This window comes from Chinchilla lanigera, unplaced genomic scaffold (assembly GCF_000276665.1).
Source record: "Chinchilla lanigera isolate Chin_1 unplaced genomic scaffold, ChiLan1.0 scaffold00059, whole genome shotgun sequence".
NCBI classification, from domain to species: Eukaryota; Metazoa; Chordata; class Mammalia; order Rodentia; family Chinchillidae; genus Chinchilla; species Chinchilla lanigera.
The window spans coordinates 550,751-566,126 of NW_004955460.1; the positions used below are offsets into that span (position 1 = coordinate 550,751).

Genomic DNA, 15,376 nt, shown 5'->3' on the forward strand with positions numbered 1-15,376 from the left:
CAGAACCCCCGATCCCTAGGCAGAGAAATAGTTGTGGTTGCCATTTTACCTCCTGAGAGAACCTGTGGTCCACATCCTGCATCCAGCTGGACTGAGAAGACAGGTGGTGAGGAAATTCAGAAAGGGCTGAGCTTTAAGCCAACTCTGGGTTCCCCATCAGCAAAGTGAGGGGCAGTTATAACTTCAGCCTTATAGAGGAGGAGTAAAGTAGACATCCAGTAAATGTACTTGTGACCTGCCATGTCGATGGTACAGTTTTGGATGCCCTCTCTTTGTAAAGATGACCGGACCGAGCAGTATTGTTTCTGCTTCATTAAAGCAAGAACTGTTTGCATCCTTTGGAAAGTCATTTGTTTATAAAACTTGCCTGTCTTTATATACGCAGTGTGTGCTCACAGCCCAGTCTGGGCTTCTGAGACAACTCCATAACATATCCTTTACCATAATTGCCTCATTTCTGCAAGAAGCACAATATTTTCTTAGCTCCTTGGGCCTTCAGGACAGATGTAAGGTTTCATATTGAGGTAGAAATTTCCCTCATTATTGCAGTTCTCTAAGAGGTGGTATTTCCCTAAGTTTATCTACTCAGATCACCTAAATAATCACAGTCAAGTGTTCACATACTGTGATGCCTAAAAGGTGTGGGTGTTCATTTCTGTATGAGATAATTTGTATTGTGTACTTAGCTATGTTGTAAGCACTGCGTGGGGGATACATTGACCAACAGTGCAGGCCATGAATTCTTAAGGAGTCTCTAATATGCCTGAGAATTTATTAAAGAAAACAGGCAATTTCATTAGGATGGAGAAAGTATAAAAATGGATTAAGTGTGAAGGAACCACAGGAACATGAACAAGAAAAGAATGGGATGAGTAGATAGAACCAGTAAAAACAAAACAAAACAAAACTAATAAAAATGGCAAAATAGAACATTTTTCAAGAGGAAAAGATATATTTTGCTGTACACACTTAAGCGGGACACATTTTTAAGGTTTGGCTATTAGTCCATAAATACTCCCATCCCTGATGCTAATAATAATAATATTTAATAACAAATATCAAAGAAGAAAACAGAACCGTCTCTATTCTTGCCTGGATCAGCTATCCTGAGAAGTTAACCTCTTTTGCAAGGTATTTATCATCACTGTTTTGGTGAGTTACTAGTTTCTTTGCCTAGAAATCCAAATGGATTGGACACGTCAGCTGCAGAGCGTGTCTACATATTTTGTGCAGAAGTAAATTTAATGAAGGGAATTCACTACTGGAAAGATGGGCTGTGGGTTGGGCCTCTGGAAAAGGCCCCCATAATAACCCTACCTAACTGGCTCCCAATAAGACTTCTGCCTGTGTCTCACTGAGAAAGGCCATCCTGAAACCTGTGGAGGACAGCTCTGGAGAGCAGCTGTTGTCCTATCCACAAAGCTGCTTCTCTTCCCATAAAGATGGTGACCAGCCAGCAGCAATGGAGTAGGTTATAGCCACAGCCACATCACTGCCCAGGAATCTAGCGAGGGGATACATAACACTGCTGGAGAAAAGCTCCATTTCTCAACAGCATATTTGGCCAGGAAGATCCTCACATTTCACTTCCCAATTTTGTGCAGGGGCAGCTAAATGAAGAAAACAAATTTTTATCCAGGACCTGGTTGAACAGGAATCTGGGAAGTGTAATTCCCAGTGGACCAGGTTCTGCACTGGACAAAGGCACTTGGGGAGAGGAGAGGACATGAGTGGATTCTGGAGCCCAAACCACTCTTGTTGTCCACAGGATGTAGAATGGCATTTCTCAGGCTCTTTACCTGGAGACTTGGCTCAGTGTTGTCAAAGGGAAGGAATCTCTTTGTGGAAACCACATTTACACCCCAGTTACATCTACTATCATTTACCTATGATGTAGGCAGCTTCTTTAATCCCTTTGTCTCTCATTTTCACTGCAAAATGGAGATAATATTAGGACCAACCTTAAAATTTTGTGGTGAGGATTAAATGAACAATTACAGGCAGCTATCTCAGAATAGCATCGGGCATCTTAATAAGCAGCTATTTCTGTTTATAGTCTGCACTAAAAATAGGCTCTTCTATTTTAAATCCCCACGATACTTAATGAACAAAAGCATTAATAATAACTCGAGACATTAACTTATGCCAGTGCTATTTAAAATTTGGGCATTTCCTATTTTCTACAGAACACAAAGAGATGTATTTAATCCCTCAGAATGCACTGGATGATGCTTATTTCTTGTGGTGTGTACAATCCTATCTCCTGCTCCATAGTTGATAACACTGAAAGTATCCTTCCAGATTACTAAAATTTTAATCAGACAATTCTGGTGAAGCTTCCAAAAACAAACAAACCTAAGAAATGAAAAAAGTGTTTTCTCTTGATTAGTCTTCAAAATACTATAGCAATGGTTTGCATAAGTAACTGTTCACAGAGGGGACAAGAAAAATGCTATCACTGTTAAAAGTAGAACGGGCAAGCCAGTAACCAGATCTCCTGAGCTCATCAGAGAAAATACAATATGGCTTTCACTTCTCAGAGTAACTCATGATTTCCATGCCTTCTGATAATGAAACCTTGGAAAGATGTCTAAGGAGTCATCCATTGTGCATTTGTTTAACAGCAGGAAAGGAGAGAATCTGCTCACGTTTCCCAGCTGAGCCAATGATGTAGAAGCTCTGCTGTCTCATACTAGAAAGGGACTCTAAGGATAAAATGGCAGGGAAGGTTCTAAAAGCTGGTGTCCCTTTCTCCCTTCTGTGGTTTTTCCTTCATGTTGCTTCTTTGAATACAAGGATTCTGTTTCTGCCTTAATTAAGAAATAGGGCACCAGCTCTTCTGTATTCTAATAGTGTGCCTAGGGTAAAGGAAAACTTTCAGTTATTCAAGAGCTGAAAGCAGCACTGAAGAAGAAGGATGAGGAAGAGGAAGAAGAAGAAGAGGAGGAGGAGGAAGAGGAGGAAGAAGAATGGTTATGGCTGCTTTTGTCCCACTCTGGTGTGTGAATTCTGTGAAAAATGATTGGGAAGCTGGATCTCGCTGAGAAGGCATTCAAGAATAAAAAAGGTAGAAAATATACAAGAAAGGTGAAGGAATTTAGAGGATGAAAAAAAATGTCCACGGAAAACAAGAGCCCTGAAGATCAAAGAAATATGAAATCATCCTGGCTGAGCTACTTAGACTCTTAGAAGAAGAGGTATTGCTAAGGTTAAGAAATCAATAGTGGAAAATAAATGAGAATTGCTCAGGGCTTTTTAATGTTGGCACTACTGATATATCTTTGGGTGGATAGCTACTTCTACAAAATTCAGAACAAAGAAATGGTTAAAGGAAACTTCAACTTGCTAAATTGTCCAGGTTAGTCTTAAACTTGTGATCCTCCTGTCTCAGCCTCCCAGAGTGTTGGGATTACAAGCATGCACCACCATGACAAGCTGGACAATTATTTTTATGATGAAGTTATTCTGTGCTTTGTAGGATGTTGACTAACATTCCTGGGTTCTACTCAGTTGATGCCAGTAGCTGCTCCTATAATCCAAAACCAAACATGTCTCCAGACAATACCGAATATTTCCTGAGGAGTAAAAATTAACCTTGGCTGAGAATACTGGTCTATACTTAAAAGCAACCACTATGAGAATAAAAAGACAGTGAAAAATTTGTAAATCAATAGATCATTCCCCCCAAAGGCAGTAATAAAAAATAAAGAGACAAACAAAATACATTAAACAAAGAATATGAGGAGAAGTGGCAAAAAGGAGTCATAACATAATGGTTAGTACTATAAATATCCTATCCTAACTAATTAAAAATGAGATGGTCTCCTGTCAGAATAAAAAGATACACACAAAGAACTATACTAAAAAAAGGATCCAGAATGAGTGTATTCAGAATATAGGAGGGAAAAAAGATCAAGCAGACAGAAAGCAAAAGAAAACTGAGATATTAGCATTCTTAACTGTCAAAAAGTAGAATTTAAGACAAAGCGCAGGATAAGAGACCTGGACAAATCTTTAATAGTAGGCTGTCATGAACCAAAGAGGTAAAAAGATATAAACACCATGAACATTTACATGTGCAAAACACAACAGCAACATTACAAAGCATACAATTTATAAAAGTAAAGGCAGATGCAATGATTTGAATATAGTTTGTTTCCACCAGAACATATGCTACAGTTTAACACCCATTGTGAAGTATTAAGAGGTGGAAATTTAATCTGACAATGATGTTTAGATCTGGGGTCTTTGGGAGAAAATTAGGAATGGATAAAGTCATGAGTGTGGAACTCCCATGATTGAATATTGGCAGATTTACAAGAATAGAGACCAGAGGACACTCACTACAAGTGTTTAGGTCTTAACTTGTTCCCCAAAGGCTTAGTTCCCTGTGTGGTGCTATGAGGAGGTGGTGGAAACGCTAAGAGGTGGGAACTGCAGTGGGGGTCTTCCAGTCACTGGGGCTGTGCTTTTGAAGGGGATGGTGGGACCCTGGCCCTTTCTTCCTCTTTCTTTTTCACTTTCCAGCCATGATGTGAACAGCGTTTGTTTCAGTTTATATCTAGACATGCCCCAATGTCTTATGCCCTCAGCTGGGGCTTTGGGAGGTGATTTCACCATGGGGTCATGATTCTCTTCAGTGGATTAGTCCACAGATAAGTTTCCAGCTGACTTGCTATTCGGAGGTAGAATCTTGTCAGAAGAGGAGAGTCACTGGGGATGTGACCTGGAAAGGTTTATCTCTTCCTCATGTCACCCTCTCTCACTGCTTCCTGCTGCTGTGCCAGAAGCTGTTTCTCCTTTGTGGTGCTCCTCTGCCATGCTGTTCTGCTTTAGAGACAGCTGACTGTGGACTGAAACTTCTATAAACTGTGAGCTAAAATAAACCTTTTCTCCCTTAAATTGTGGGCATCTGAGTGTCGTTTATTGTGTCTTATAACTAAGACAGCTTGGTTCCTCTATGTGCTGTTCCCCACCACATGGGCTTCCCCACTACAGACCCAAAAGAACAGGACTAATGGGCCACAGACTGAAACCATGAATCAGAATAAGTCTGTCTTTATAAACTGGTCATCTCTGATATTTTATTATTGTAAGGGAAACCTGCCACACACATGCACACACACATGTACACACACGTGCACACACTTGCTTGCATATGCATGTACACTTCCTGTATCACTCCATGTGATGCCCTGTGCTGCCTCAGGACTCCATCAGGTTAGGCTCCTTGACCTTGTACCAGAACCATGAGCCAAAATAAGCTTCTTTGCTTTGTAGCTTACCCAGAGTTTAGTATGGTGTTGTTAGCATCAGAAAACAGACTAACACAGTAGATAAAGATTAATTAAGAGTGTTTTGGTAGAAATTTTAACACCCTCCATTCAAACATGCAAAATCAAAGGATGAAAATGTGTCACAATATATAACATGTGAGTAACATATGGACTAGCAGTGTAGCTTAGTGTTAGAGGGCTTGCTGGGCAGGTATGAAGCCCTGGGTTCCATCCCCAGCACTGAAAACAAAAAATGAGTAAGACTGAAATATATATATATATGAGTGAGGAGGGGGAAAAAGGCAACAGGAAGAGGGAGAGAGAAAGAGATTGAGAGAGAGACAGAGAAGCAACCCTTGCTTTGTGCAATGCTATGTTAACTGAAACCTGTACATATCCTGCCTCTGCAGGTTCTTGTTAACTCTTGTCACTGTAACTTCAGTTGCCACGAACTGTGGGAAGGGAAACACAGTCTGAATGTGCATGAGTTTCAGTTAACACAATACTATGTACATGTGAGCACATAGATCAGAGAAAGATATTTAAAAAAATTCCCAAGAATCAGTTTGGTACGGAGTACATATAGTTGCTAACATCACATAGGTGGAGTGACCCAGAAGGTAGGGAAGAGAATATATATCTCCAGGCACCAGTTTATGGGTATACTTTATTGTAATTTTCTCTGAGTTACCATTTCTTGATATGTGGAATTTTGAATGCATAATTATAGTCTAGTTTCATTATGTTTTAAGTTACAGGCCAAATTCTAGCATGGTACCGGGATAACATGGTATGAATGTGATTTATTCAAACTGTAACTTGATAAGTCAAGTATCTTTGCAAATTATGAGTGTGTTATGCCTATTTTACTGATTCGGTTGTGTTCTTGTGATTTTAATTGCATGTTTAGTTCATATTTAAGCATTTTTAATAGAAACTGCTTCCAAAAAAGTCAAAGGAATGACTATTTTTAAAAACTGAGAGTTCTACAAAAAGAGTTTTAAGAGATTAGGTTGTTAAAAACATTGAAATGTTAAATGAAGAGGTAGAATATTTATATACAGTAAATATATTCTCATTAATATAGCATTCCAATGATTAGAGATTTCAATTATATTCATCAGATTATGTATCCTAATCCAATTACACAATAATGTTCCCTTACTGTAATCCAAGGTTGTTGCTGAATCTTTCATTAACTCTAGATACTATAGGGTTAATAAAGAATTACATTTTCACTTGACAAAATCAAATAGGTACGACTTAATGAATAAATGCAAAACTACTTGCTGAAATATTTCTAATAAACGTGCTTCTATGTATTTGTGCTTGACCAAATGATAAGTTTCTGTACATTTACTGACATTTTGATATTTAAAAAATCATTCTTTAGGCCCCTGTCAGGTGACTTTGTCTATAACACACAATGAAAATAGTTGAATATTTATCTATGGGTCAAGGCAGGGCCAAATTAAGCATGGCAATTAGGGTAATTTGCCACCATGCATGCAGGGACTAAAGCTTCTTGACAAGATAAATCAAAAAGTGATATACAGTATTGATTTCCAGGCAGTAAATACCCATTATTTCATCATTCCCTTCCACTGACCCTGAGAAATGAGCTATATTTGATGTCCTCAATTTTTTGGGTAACGAGCCTGAAACTTAAAAGAAAGTGCCTGGCTGAAATCATATACCTGGCCAAAAGCAATGCATGACTGTAAACCAGGTGTACTTGTCACTGAAACTCTACAGTCTTCCCCATTCTACGCCACTAGGAGAGAATCACTTATTGCTTTCATCTAGCTCTTCATTTTGCAAATGAGGGTAACAATGACATTCATGCAATTTATTGTTCCACTGCTGGGTTTCTACTGTACGGGCAGCACTAGTGACTTGGTTAGAGTGCCATTGAGACACACATCAATCACTCCCTGCATTCAGATATCTTCACTGTCCTATGGCAAGAGAAAATCATGTTTCCATGTTCATCCAGAGAGCTGCAGAGATCAGACAATGCTGAAGCCATCACACACTTGGCCTCATATGGATGTTCTGATGGCCCACTGATGTGGAATGGCCTGCACCTGTGGCCGCACCAGAGTGCCAACATGTCCATGGCCAGTGTGGGTTCTGCTGCCAGATGTGACAGCTGGGTGGACATGGGAGCCATTGAACTGGCATTTCCTCATTTGGAAATGACAGATTAGATGAAATCACCACCTCTAAAATTTCTAGGTCTAGATCTATGACTTGAGGTTTGGCAAGGTTCTGCCTATCTGCAAAAGAAGTTACTAAAGATTTGAAAATTGTGAACTTTGAAGAAACGTAGACAATTTTGGGTTGGAAAATGAAGTATTACACTATTGAAAGTGTTAGCATTTTGCATTAAATAACTTCACAGTTATATATGTGTAGCTACTATGAGAATAACAAACTGTCAGACTAAGATTTCAAGATGATGACTTGTGGTTATTTTGGCTCAGCCCAAACATCACGTTAACAGCAGATTTTAATCATTTGAGGAGTTTCATGATACTTGATGTGGCTGACAGCCCTTCCTTCTTCCAGCACCCTCCTCTCTAGTCCTTGGTATCCTTCCACTTCCCCACCTGTTCCATCTTCTTTTTGAATGTCTCCTCTGTCTTTCTCTCTGGTGGGACCTTCTGGTGCTCTTTCTATTCCAAGTCCACAGGTAACTTCAATGTTCCTCACAATGCTAGTCACCCCAGATCTACTTCACCAGCCAGAATCTATGACTGAGCTCAGACCCATCCATAGATGAGAGTTCTTCAGATATTTCATACCCTGTAAATCCCCCTAAATTCATCACCTTCTCCCCAAACACATTCCTCTTCCTGTTGTCCCTAACATGGGAATGGCACCAACACTCATTGCCTGCAGAAGATTACTCCTCTGAAGAGGTGATTCAAAATAAGGTCTCTGTGTATAGGCAAAAACCTCAAGTATGAAACAAGTCACACCCCCAACTAAAGAGAGTGTGCGTAGAGGGTGACTGTGGCAAAACTGAAGGCTGCAGGCCATGTGAAAGGGGCAACAGGGCCTTAAGTCCAGCTGATTACAGCCCTGTGGTATTTCAGGCTGAGTTTGACAAGTTGTGGGCTTCTGTGGAGAACACTAGAAAGACGGACTTTAATATGAAATTTCTACATTTAAAATATTGATAGTTAATTAAATTTAAAACCATCTGGACTGAAAAAATATGTTCAGTAACCTGTTATCTTTCTTATTGTCCTAGATTGATGCTATCTACTTTTATTCAAGAACTAATAAAAAGCATGATGTTTCACTGCTTCAAAGTCCACTTTATCTAGTAAGTACTATTTGTGTAAAAATTTCAGAAGTTATGCTTCTTTCATCTTTAGTTGTGCATGTTCTGTAAATATATGAACCAAGCTGATAGCAGAAATTTCAAGAGAGCCAAAAATAATTTTCTGACAGTTGGATGAGATTCCCTTTAAACTCTCAGAAAAGTGGTCTAGGTTGTAAAGCCACATACAACAACCCATTCCTTCCTGTGATGCTCAGTGAAGTTAACTCTGGCGTTGTGTGTCAGAGTGTGTACATGGCACACCATGAGACTGAAGGCAGAATGCTTGGCCTTTCTTGGACCTAGTGTTGGATCTATCAACTCTCCTAGTTCCCCAAAATACACACCTTAGATTGTGTAATACCATGTCAATTTCTACCACCTTGACTCTACCATATAAAATAGAGGAAATATGTTTTTCATATAACTTAATTTCACAGTTTCATATTTGTAAGATTTATTTTCAAAACCAATGAGAATGGTGAAACTTTTGTAAAGTAGTTGGCTTAGCATATACTCTATTTGCAAAATTTGAATTTAGATTTGAGAAAATTCACATAGAAAAATCTCTCTAGATGAACTTTTAATTTGGAAACTTTCATAATTTTTGAAAAAAGTGCTATATCAGATAGAGCAAGTCAGCTTTCTCCAGTACCATGACTGTATAAACCCACTATGTCTTTTGAAAATAAAGCAGTAAGAATGTTGAAGGACTAAATGAAATGATTATGCTAGAAACAGTGAAGTCACCTGAATACTAGTTGGGAATGTAGTGTTACTTTGGTCTTATACACACAGGTTTAGAAAAAGGTTTTTGATATTCACTTATTCACAAATAGAAGAGCTCCATTAGTTGCAAATGCGATGGCATTTGTGTTTAACCATGCCTCACCCTATTATCTCATGATTCCTTCCATCAGGTAGAGATGTTAAGAGAGGACTGACTGTTTGGATTACAGAAAAACAAAATAAAGGACTGGTGGACCTCGGTGTGTACAACTCAGTTCAATGTGTATTTTAATCATTTTGTAGAGTTTAGAAATATGTTAAATGTATGTACAAGTGAATTATGAGTAATATACTTATTGAATGCCCATACCTGTGCCTGAGACTGTTATTTCTGCAGCATGATATCAGTTGCCCTGGTTAAATCAGTGGCTCTGTGAGCAGAGATGGAGGGTACAGGGTACTCACCAATGAGGTACATGCCAATCCAGTCCCCTGCGTCCACTTCCTCCTTGATGTCCCAGTGAATCACCAGGTCCTGTGAGTGTCCTATGGAATAGTAGGAGCTGCTGACCATGAGCGTGGAGCGGCTGTCCGAGGTGACCAGGTCAGTGTCACTGGTGGAGCGGGGAATGGTGACGCCATCGTGGGGGCCGCCCCTGATGTCCATGTTGTGGAACTGGTCAGGGTTGTAGCTGTAGCGGAGTGGCTCCTTGCACCGGCGCCGGCTCTGGGAATTTCGAGATGGAGACGCCATGGCGGCCAGGCCTAAAAACCTGTTCTGGTACAGATTCTGTGGGGACAAAGAGACAGTGAGCAGGGTCAGGCATGCAGGCAACTTTGTCTCTATCTTCACACTAAATTTAAAATGTGTTGAAGGAAATAAGTTGGGAGGAAGCCTTCCTCCTGGAAGATTTGAAACACAACATCCTGTATGCTCCTGGAGACAAAGGTCATTAACTCTGGGTCCACACAGGGACAACAATAAGGACGTAAACATACCAAGGCATCTGTATTTGTATGTTCTGTTGCGGTCTCAGCCTCTCCCATTTGCTTTAGCCTACTTGATTCTAAAAAGACTAGAGTATGTGCAGAATGGCCCTGAAAATGTGACTCTCCAACATCAATTCAAACAGATCCCACTTTATCCTTTCTGGAGTAAATGATTATCATCACTGAGTGTTCCAAGGAGGCCTGCAACATTCCACTTCCTAAACACAGCCCAAATCCGAGGTGGACCCTGCTGAGTGAGGCAGCCATCCCCGCTCCACTTAGGAACCCTTTCTCTTTACAGAATGGCTCTGGACTGCCTGGCATTTCTGTTAAGGATTCAGACACCCTAGGAATCTTCCTCGAACACCAGAGTTTTCAATAAAATCCATCCTCAGAGGACTGTGTTCCACATAGCCCATGTTATTATAGAAAAGACAGCAGCTGATAAACAACATGAATTTTTTTTTTCTTTTTTATTGTTTATAACATTGAGTGCTCAAGATGGGCTGAATTAATGCAGCTTAATAACTTGTTTGGGGTACGGATAACTTTAGAAACATGGAAGGAAGAGCTTTACATAAAACTTCTACAAGGGATTCATTTTTGAAATAAGTGAAGATGATTCTGGCTTCATCAAAGAATATTAAAAATTGGAACTTAAATGTACATTGTTTGGATTCCTGTTATGAAAGTACACACATGCTGTTCTATAACTAATAACATGTTTTGGTCTCTGTCTCTGTTTTTGTCTCTGTCTCTGTCTCTATCCCTGCATTTCTGTCTCTCTCTTTCTGCAGTTGATACTGGGGATTGAATCTAGGCCCTCACACATGCTAGAAAATACTGCACCACTGAGCTACATGGCCAGACCTTTTAAAAAGTTATTAAGATCTTGCTAAGTAGCACAGGCTAGCCTAAAACTTGTCATCATCCCGTCTCAGCTTCCTGAATAACTGGTACCCAGCATATTTTTGTTTTCAAGAAGAGAAAATGAAGTCCTAAAAAAAGTTAAATCATGCTGTGTAGAGTCAAGGTACTACACTGTAACTTATTACACACATCAATCGAATGGAAGTTATTGACATTTTTTTTACCTGCCATAAAGTCCAGGCCCCAACAACCATCTGTACTTTATATTACATAAGTCTATTTAGCAGTGATTTAGGCCTGTACTTTTGCCATTTTCCAAGACCAGGGCACTTGAAAATGTCCATTAACCTGACAAAGCACAGGTTGACTTCTGAGTCTTGGTCCTTAATGGCCTTAACGGTTGATTGTTTTATCTCTTGTTAGGAACTCCTGTGGCCCCATTGTGATAATCACAGAATTACTATGGGCAGAAAAGTACGATTCAAAAAGCATCTCATCTCTCTCTCTGAGCTGCATGTCATATATGAAAAAAATGCTTGCCACTACATGCAGTTTTTCCTGCCACAAAACAAACAAAGTACCTGAGCCCAGAGGTGCTTAGACCAAATACCCATACATGTCTCAGCACCGTGGCTCTTCTGGGCAGTTCAGGGATGGTCTCAAAAGACTAGCAGTCCTCTAGGACTCTGTTCCCAGAAATCTTCGCAAAATTTCCAATACAGAAAGGCTGTTCCTATAACACAAAATTTCTCAGTTAATTTATACTTGGAGTGGATTAATAACATCCCCCAGTACTGTGGAGATGGAAAATTTGGAATTAAATGAAATAATTAAGTATATACCAAACCATAATAGAAGCTGACACAGCAATTTCCAGGTCCCAGCTATTTCTCCCTGGACAAACAAATCTTTATAAAACTGGGTTTTTCATCTGTAAATGGATTGTCATGGGAATTTAAAGAGTCAGTGCAAATCAAGTTCTTAGAATAATAAGAGGTTAACAAGTAAAGACTTAAAATACTGCTGGTCTTACTTTAGAGAAGCAAAGACTTAAAAAGCAGGGGTGGAGATCAGCTAGACCGAGCCAAGGGTCAAATGTCCCTTCACATCACCCTGGAGTCTCACACTTAGCTCATTTTGCACAGACCCTGTAGGTCTCCATGGGTCACAACCTTTTGGATTTCCTTACAAAGCAGAAGTTATAGGTGTGTGGTTCATGCCAGCTCTCAAGGAGGGGCTCCTTTATTTGTAAGGTCTATGACCCAGTAGGATATTTTTACATTGAGGAGGCTGACAGAATGCTCTTTATCCATATGATTTCAATTGGGGTTTCAAAAAGATTATTGAGTGTTTCTCCTTTGTTGAAGACATCCATTCTGCTACTGCATTTTACCAGAATTCCCTGGAAACTGGGCAATTCTCCTGCATCTGTCAAATTATACTGGTTACTGTTCATGTAGTGAGAAGGAAATAGTGTAGGAGGTCATTTGCAGCAACTACTGGGATGGAATAGTGGCATTTGTGTGGATGGATTAAGAAGGGCAGCCTCAGCTCTCCCTGAAGACACATTCTCACCCACCCTGGCTTCACACTCCCCTTATGTTATGAACATACTTCAGTTTAGAAACACATGGATGAGACCTGGCTTTTAATATTTGCTTATTCATACCTGCAGGCAGGATTTGTCTTTGGCCCCAACCAGCTCTGCTATCACCTTTCCTGTGTCCTTTCTCACTCACATGGCAGAAAGCCTTTATGCTCTGTGACTCCCCAGCATTACATTCCTGACCCGTCTGTGTCAACTTCTCTACAGTGAAGCTTTGTTGTCATTTCAGCCCCTGCGCCTGGCATAATTCCCGGTTTAAAAAAAAAAAAACTCTTAAAACTTCAATTAAGAAAAAAATTTTAATTTAATTTAACAACTTTCATACTAGGAAAGTTTTAAAGTGGATTATAAAAATATATTAAATGCAGAATGACATTATAATTTAGGTGTAGGTGGTACAGAATGAGAAGAAAATAAAGATGGGGCAAAGAGTTATGTAGGAAAGCGGTTAACAGAAAACTTTTCCATCATGTTCTCAACAGGTTCTTTCATTAAAGATTCACAAATTTGCTTCTTTTTATTTTTAATTTTCCAGTTTTATTGATGTATAGTCAACAAGTAAAATCTTATTGCTTCAACGTGATGACTTGATGTACCTAGCTTTTGAGAAATGATTACTCCAGTCAAGCTAGTTAACACATCTTTCACCTCACCTAGTTACTCTTTTAAAGTTTTGTTTGCTTAGTGGTTAGAGCAGCTAAGCAAATTTCAGTAGTTGCTTCTTTTTTATTTTAAAGAGAAAGAAAAACAAAATAAAATGCAGCAAGTGGATAACTCTGTCAGCTCAACTCACAACTTCTCTCTGGCCCTGTTTTCTGGGCTTTCACAAATGTTACCAGCACACACTATAGACTTATCAGGCTGCAAGAAGTAATTTAATGGGTCTCTGTTCACCTCTGAGCCATGACAGTTAGATGAAGATCTGCCCTGTTTTTAAATAGCCACTGTCTCTTCTTAGACAGCAATTCCAATGTTTTACAACCCTTCAGTTCTTCAATCTCTAAGGCAAATTGCATCTGACAAGGACCTCCTTTCCTGTTCTTCTCTGGAGGAAGGCAGGAGTGGTGCTCCCCACTGTCTGTATAAAGAGAAATCAGCTGGCATTGCTAAGTTGGTCCCAGCTTTTTCTCCACCCCTCAAGTGTCTTTTACCATCTCTTGGTAATAGGCAATACGCCACTGATAAGAGGATCTAAGAATATCATACATTGTTTCAGCAATAATAAGATTTTTCACTTATTGGTTTTAATCCAGGCTCTCTAATTATGGACTATTTAAGGACATGTTTTAATTGAGGCTTGAGAAAGTGGATCCAGTGAAAACAATCTAAAGAGCTTACTTTATAAGGAGTAAAATTCCACCTGTTGGATTTTTTTTCTACTTAAAGGATCAAACAATAGTTTGTCTTACAACTTGTAGAACCTCATAGTTGTTAGTGTTTTGAATTAAGTGCTAGGTTCTTGGTTTGTTGTTGTTATTGTTGTTGTTGTTTTAATCTTGGAACAGGTCTTAGGTGTTTAAAGTAATTTACAGGGGCTGGGGATTTAGCTCAGCGGCAAAAGCGCCTGCCTGGCAAGTGCAAGGTCGTGAGTTCGGTTCCCGATACCGGAGAAAAACCACAAAAAAAAAAAAAAAAAAAGTAATTTACAATACTTCTATGTACTTGAATGCAGTACAGCATATAAGCAAAAACAGTCTTCAGAAAGGAGATAGGATCTTAAAAATAGAAAACCATCTCCTCCAGGGAGGAAGGATGTTAATAGGCATGGAATTATCTTGTTAAGAAGGCAGGAAAACAAAAGGTTCCGCTCTGTCAGTTTCTATCTGAGAAAGTCATTGCTAGCTTTCCTGTTGTAGAACACAAGGCTATGAGTGAGCGCCATCCTGTACATGAAAAGAAAAGAGATCAACACCTACCGAAAATAGAGAAAATGATTCTTAAACATTGCCTCTACACTACACTAAGAAATAAAATATCATAAGAGAAAAATAGATTCTCAGGGAAACTTCATTAAAGTGTACAAGATGTGGTTACAGAAACTGCATTATTTAGTTGGAAGAAATAATAATTTTGAGTCCAAGAGCAAATTTTACTTGATCAAGTAGATGTCTTCAGCTTTTTTTATTCTGTACACGGCTCTGGTTGTGCTACTAGGGGGTTAATGGGGCTGAAAAAGAAATCAAAATTTATCTCTTCCTACAAAGGATTTGGGAACATTTACAACAACAGAAATAGGAAGATATGAAACAGAAATATGGAAGTCTTAATAAAAAAGAGTATAATAGTAACATGGGCATTTACTTTATGCAGGAACTATCTCATTAAAACTTTATCCAGTATCACTATTCTCAGGTTGGTGGGAAACCCAGCTCCAAAGAGTTAATATGAATTTCCAAGGTCATAGACATTATTGCAGCCAATGGAGATTTGAGCCTATGCCAGTGTGATTGTTAAGTACATACTTTTATTCTTAAGCACTGTCTCCAGAGTATAACATGACAGAGTGGCAGCATTTGAGATTTACATACTTTGAGCTTCTTGAACTCAGGAAACTGAGTTCTTATGATCAGAAAA

At 39.2% G+C, this 15,376-nt stretch overlaps 1 protein-coding gene across 2 annotated transcripts in view; it reads right to left on the reverse strand.

Annotated features, from left to right (window-relative positions):
* Positions 1–15,376, reverse strand: part of Hecw1 (HECT, C2 and WW domain containing E3 ubiquitin protein ligase 1) — a 408,102-nt gene that overhangs the window by 213,946 nt on the left and 178,780 nt on the right. For both annotated transcript variants that reach the window (XM_013521104.1, XM_005397713.2), the window contains exon 3: positions 9,802–10,126. In XM_013521104.1, coding sequence (XP_013376558.1) covers positions 9,802–10,126 — 325 coding nt within the window. The remainder of the gene's footprint in view (positions 1–9,801; positions 10,127–15,376) is intronic.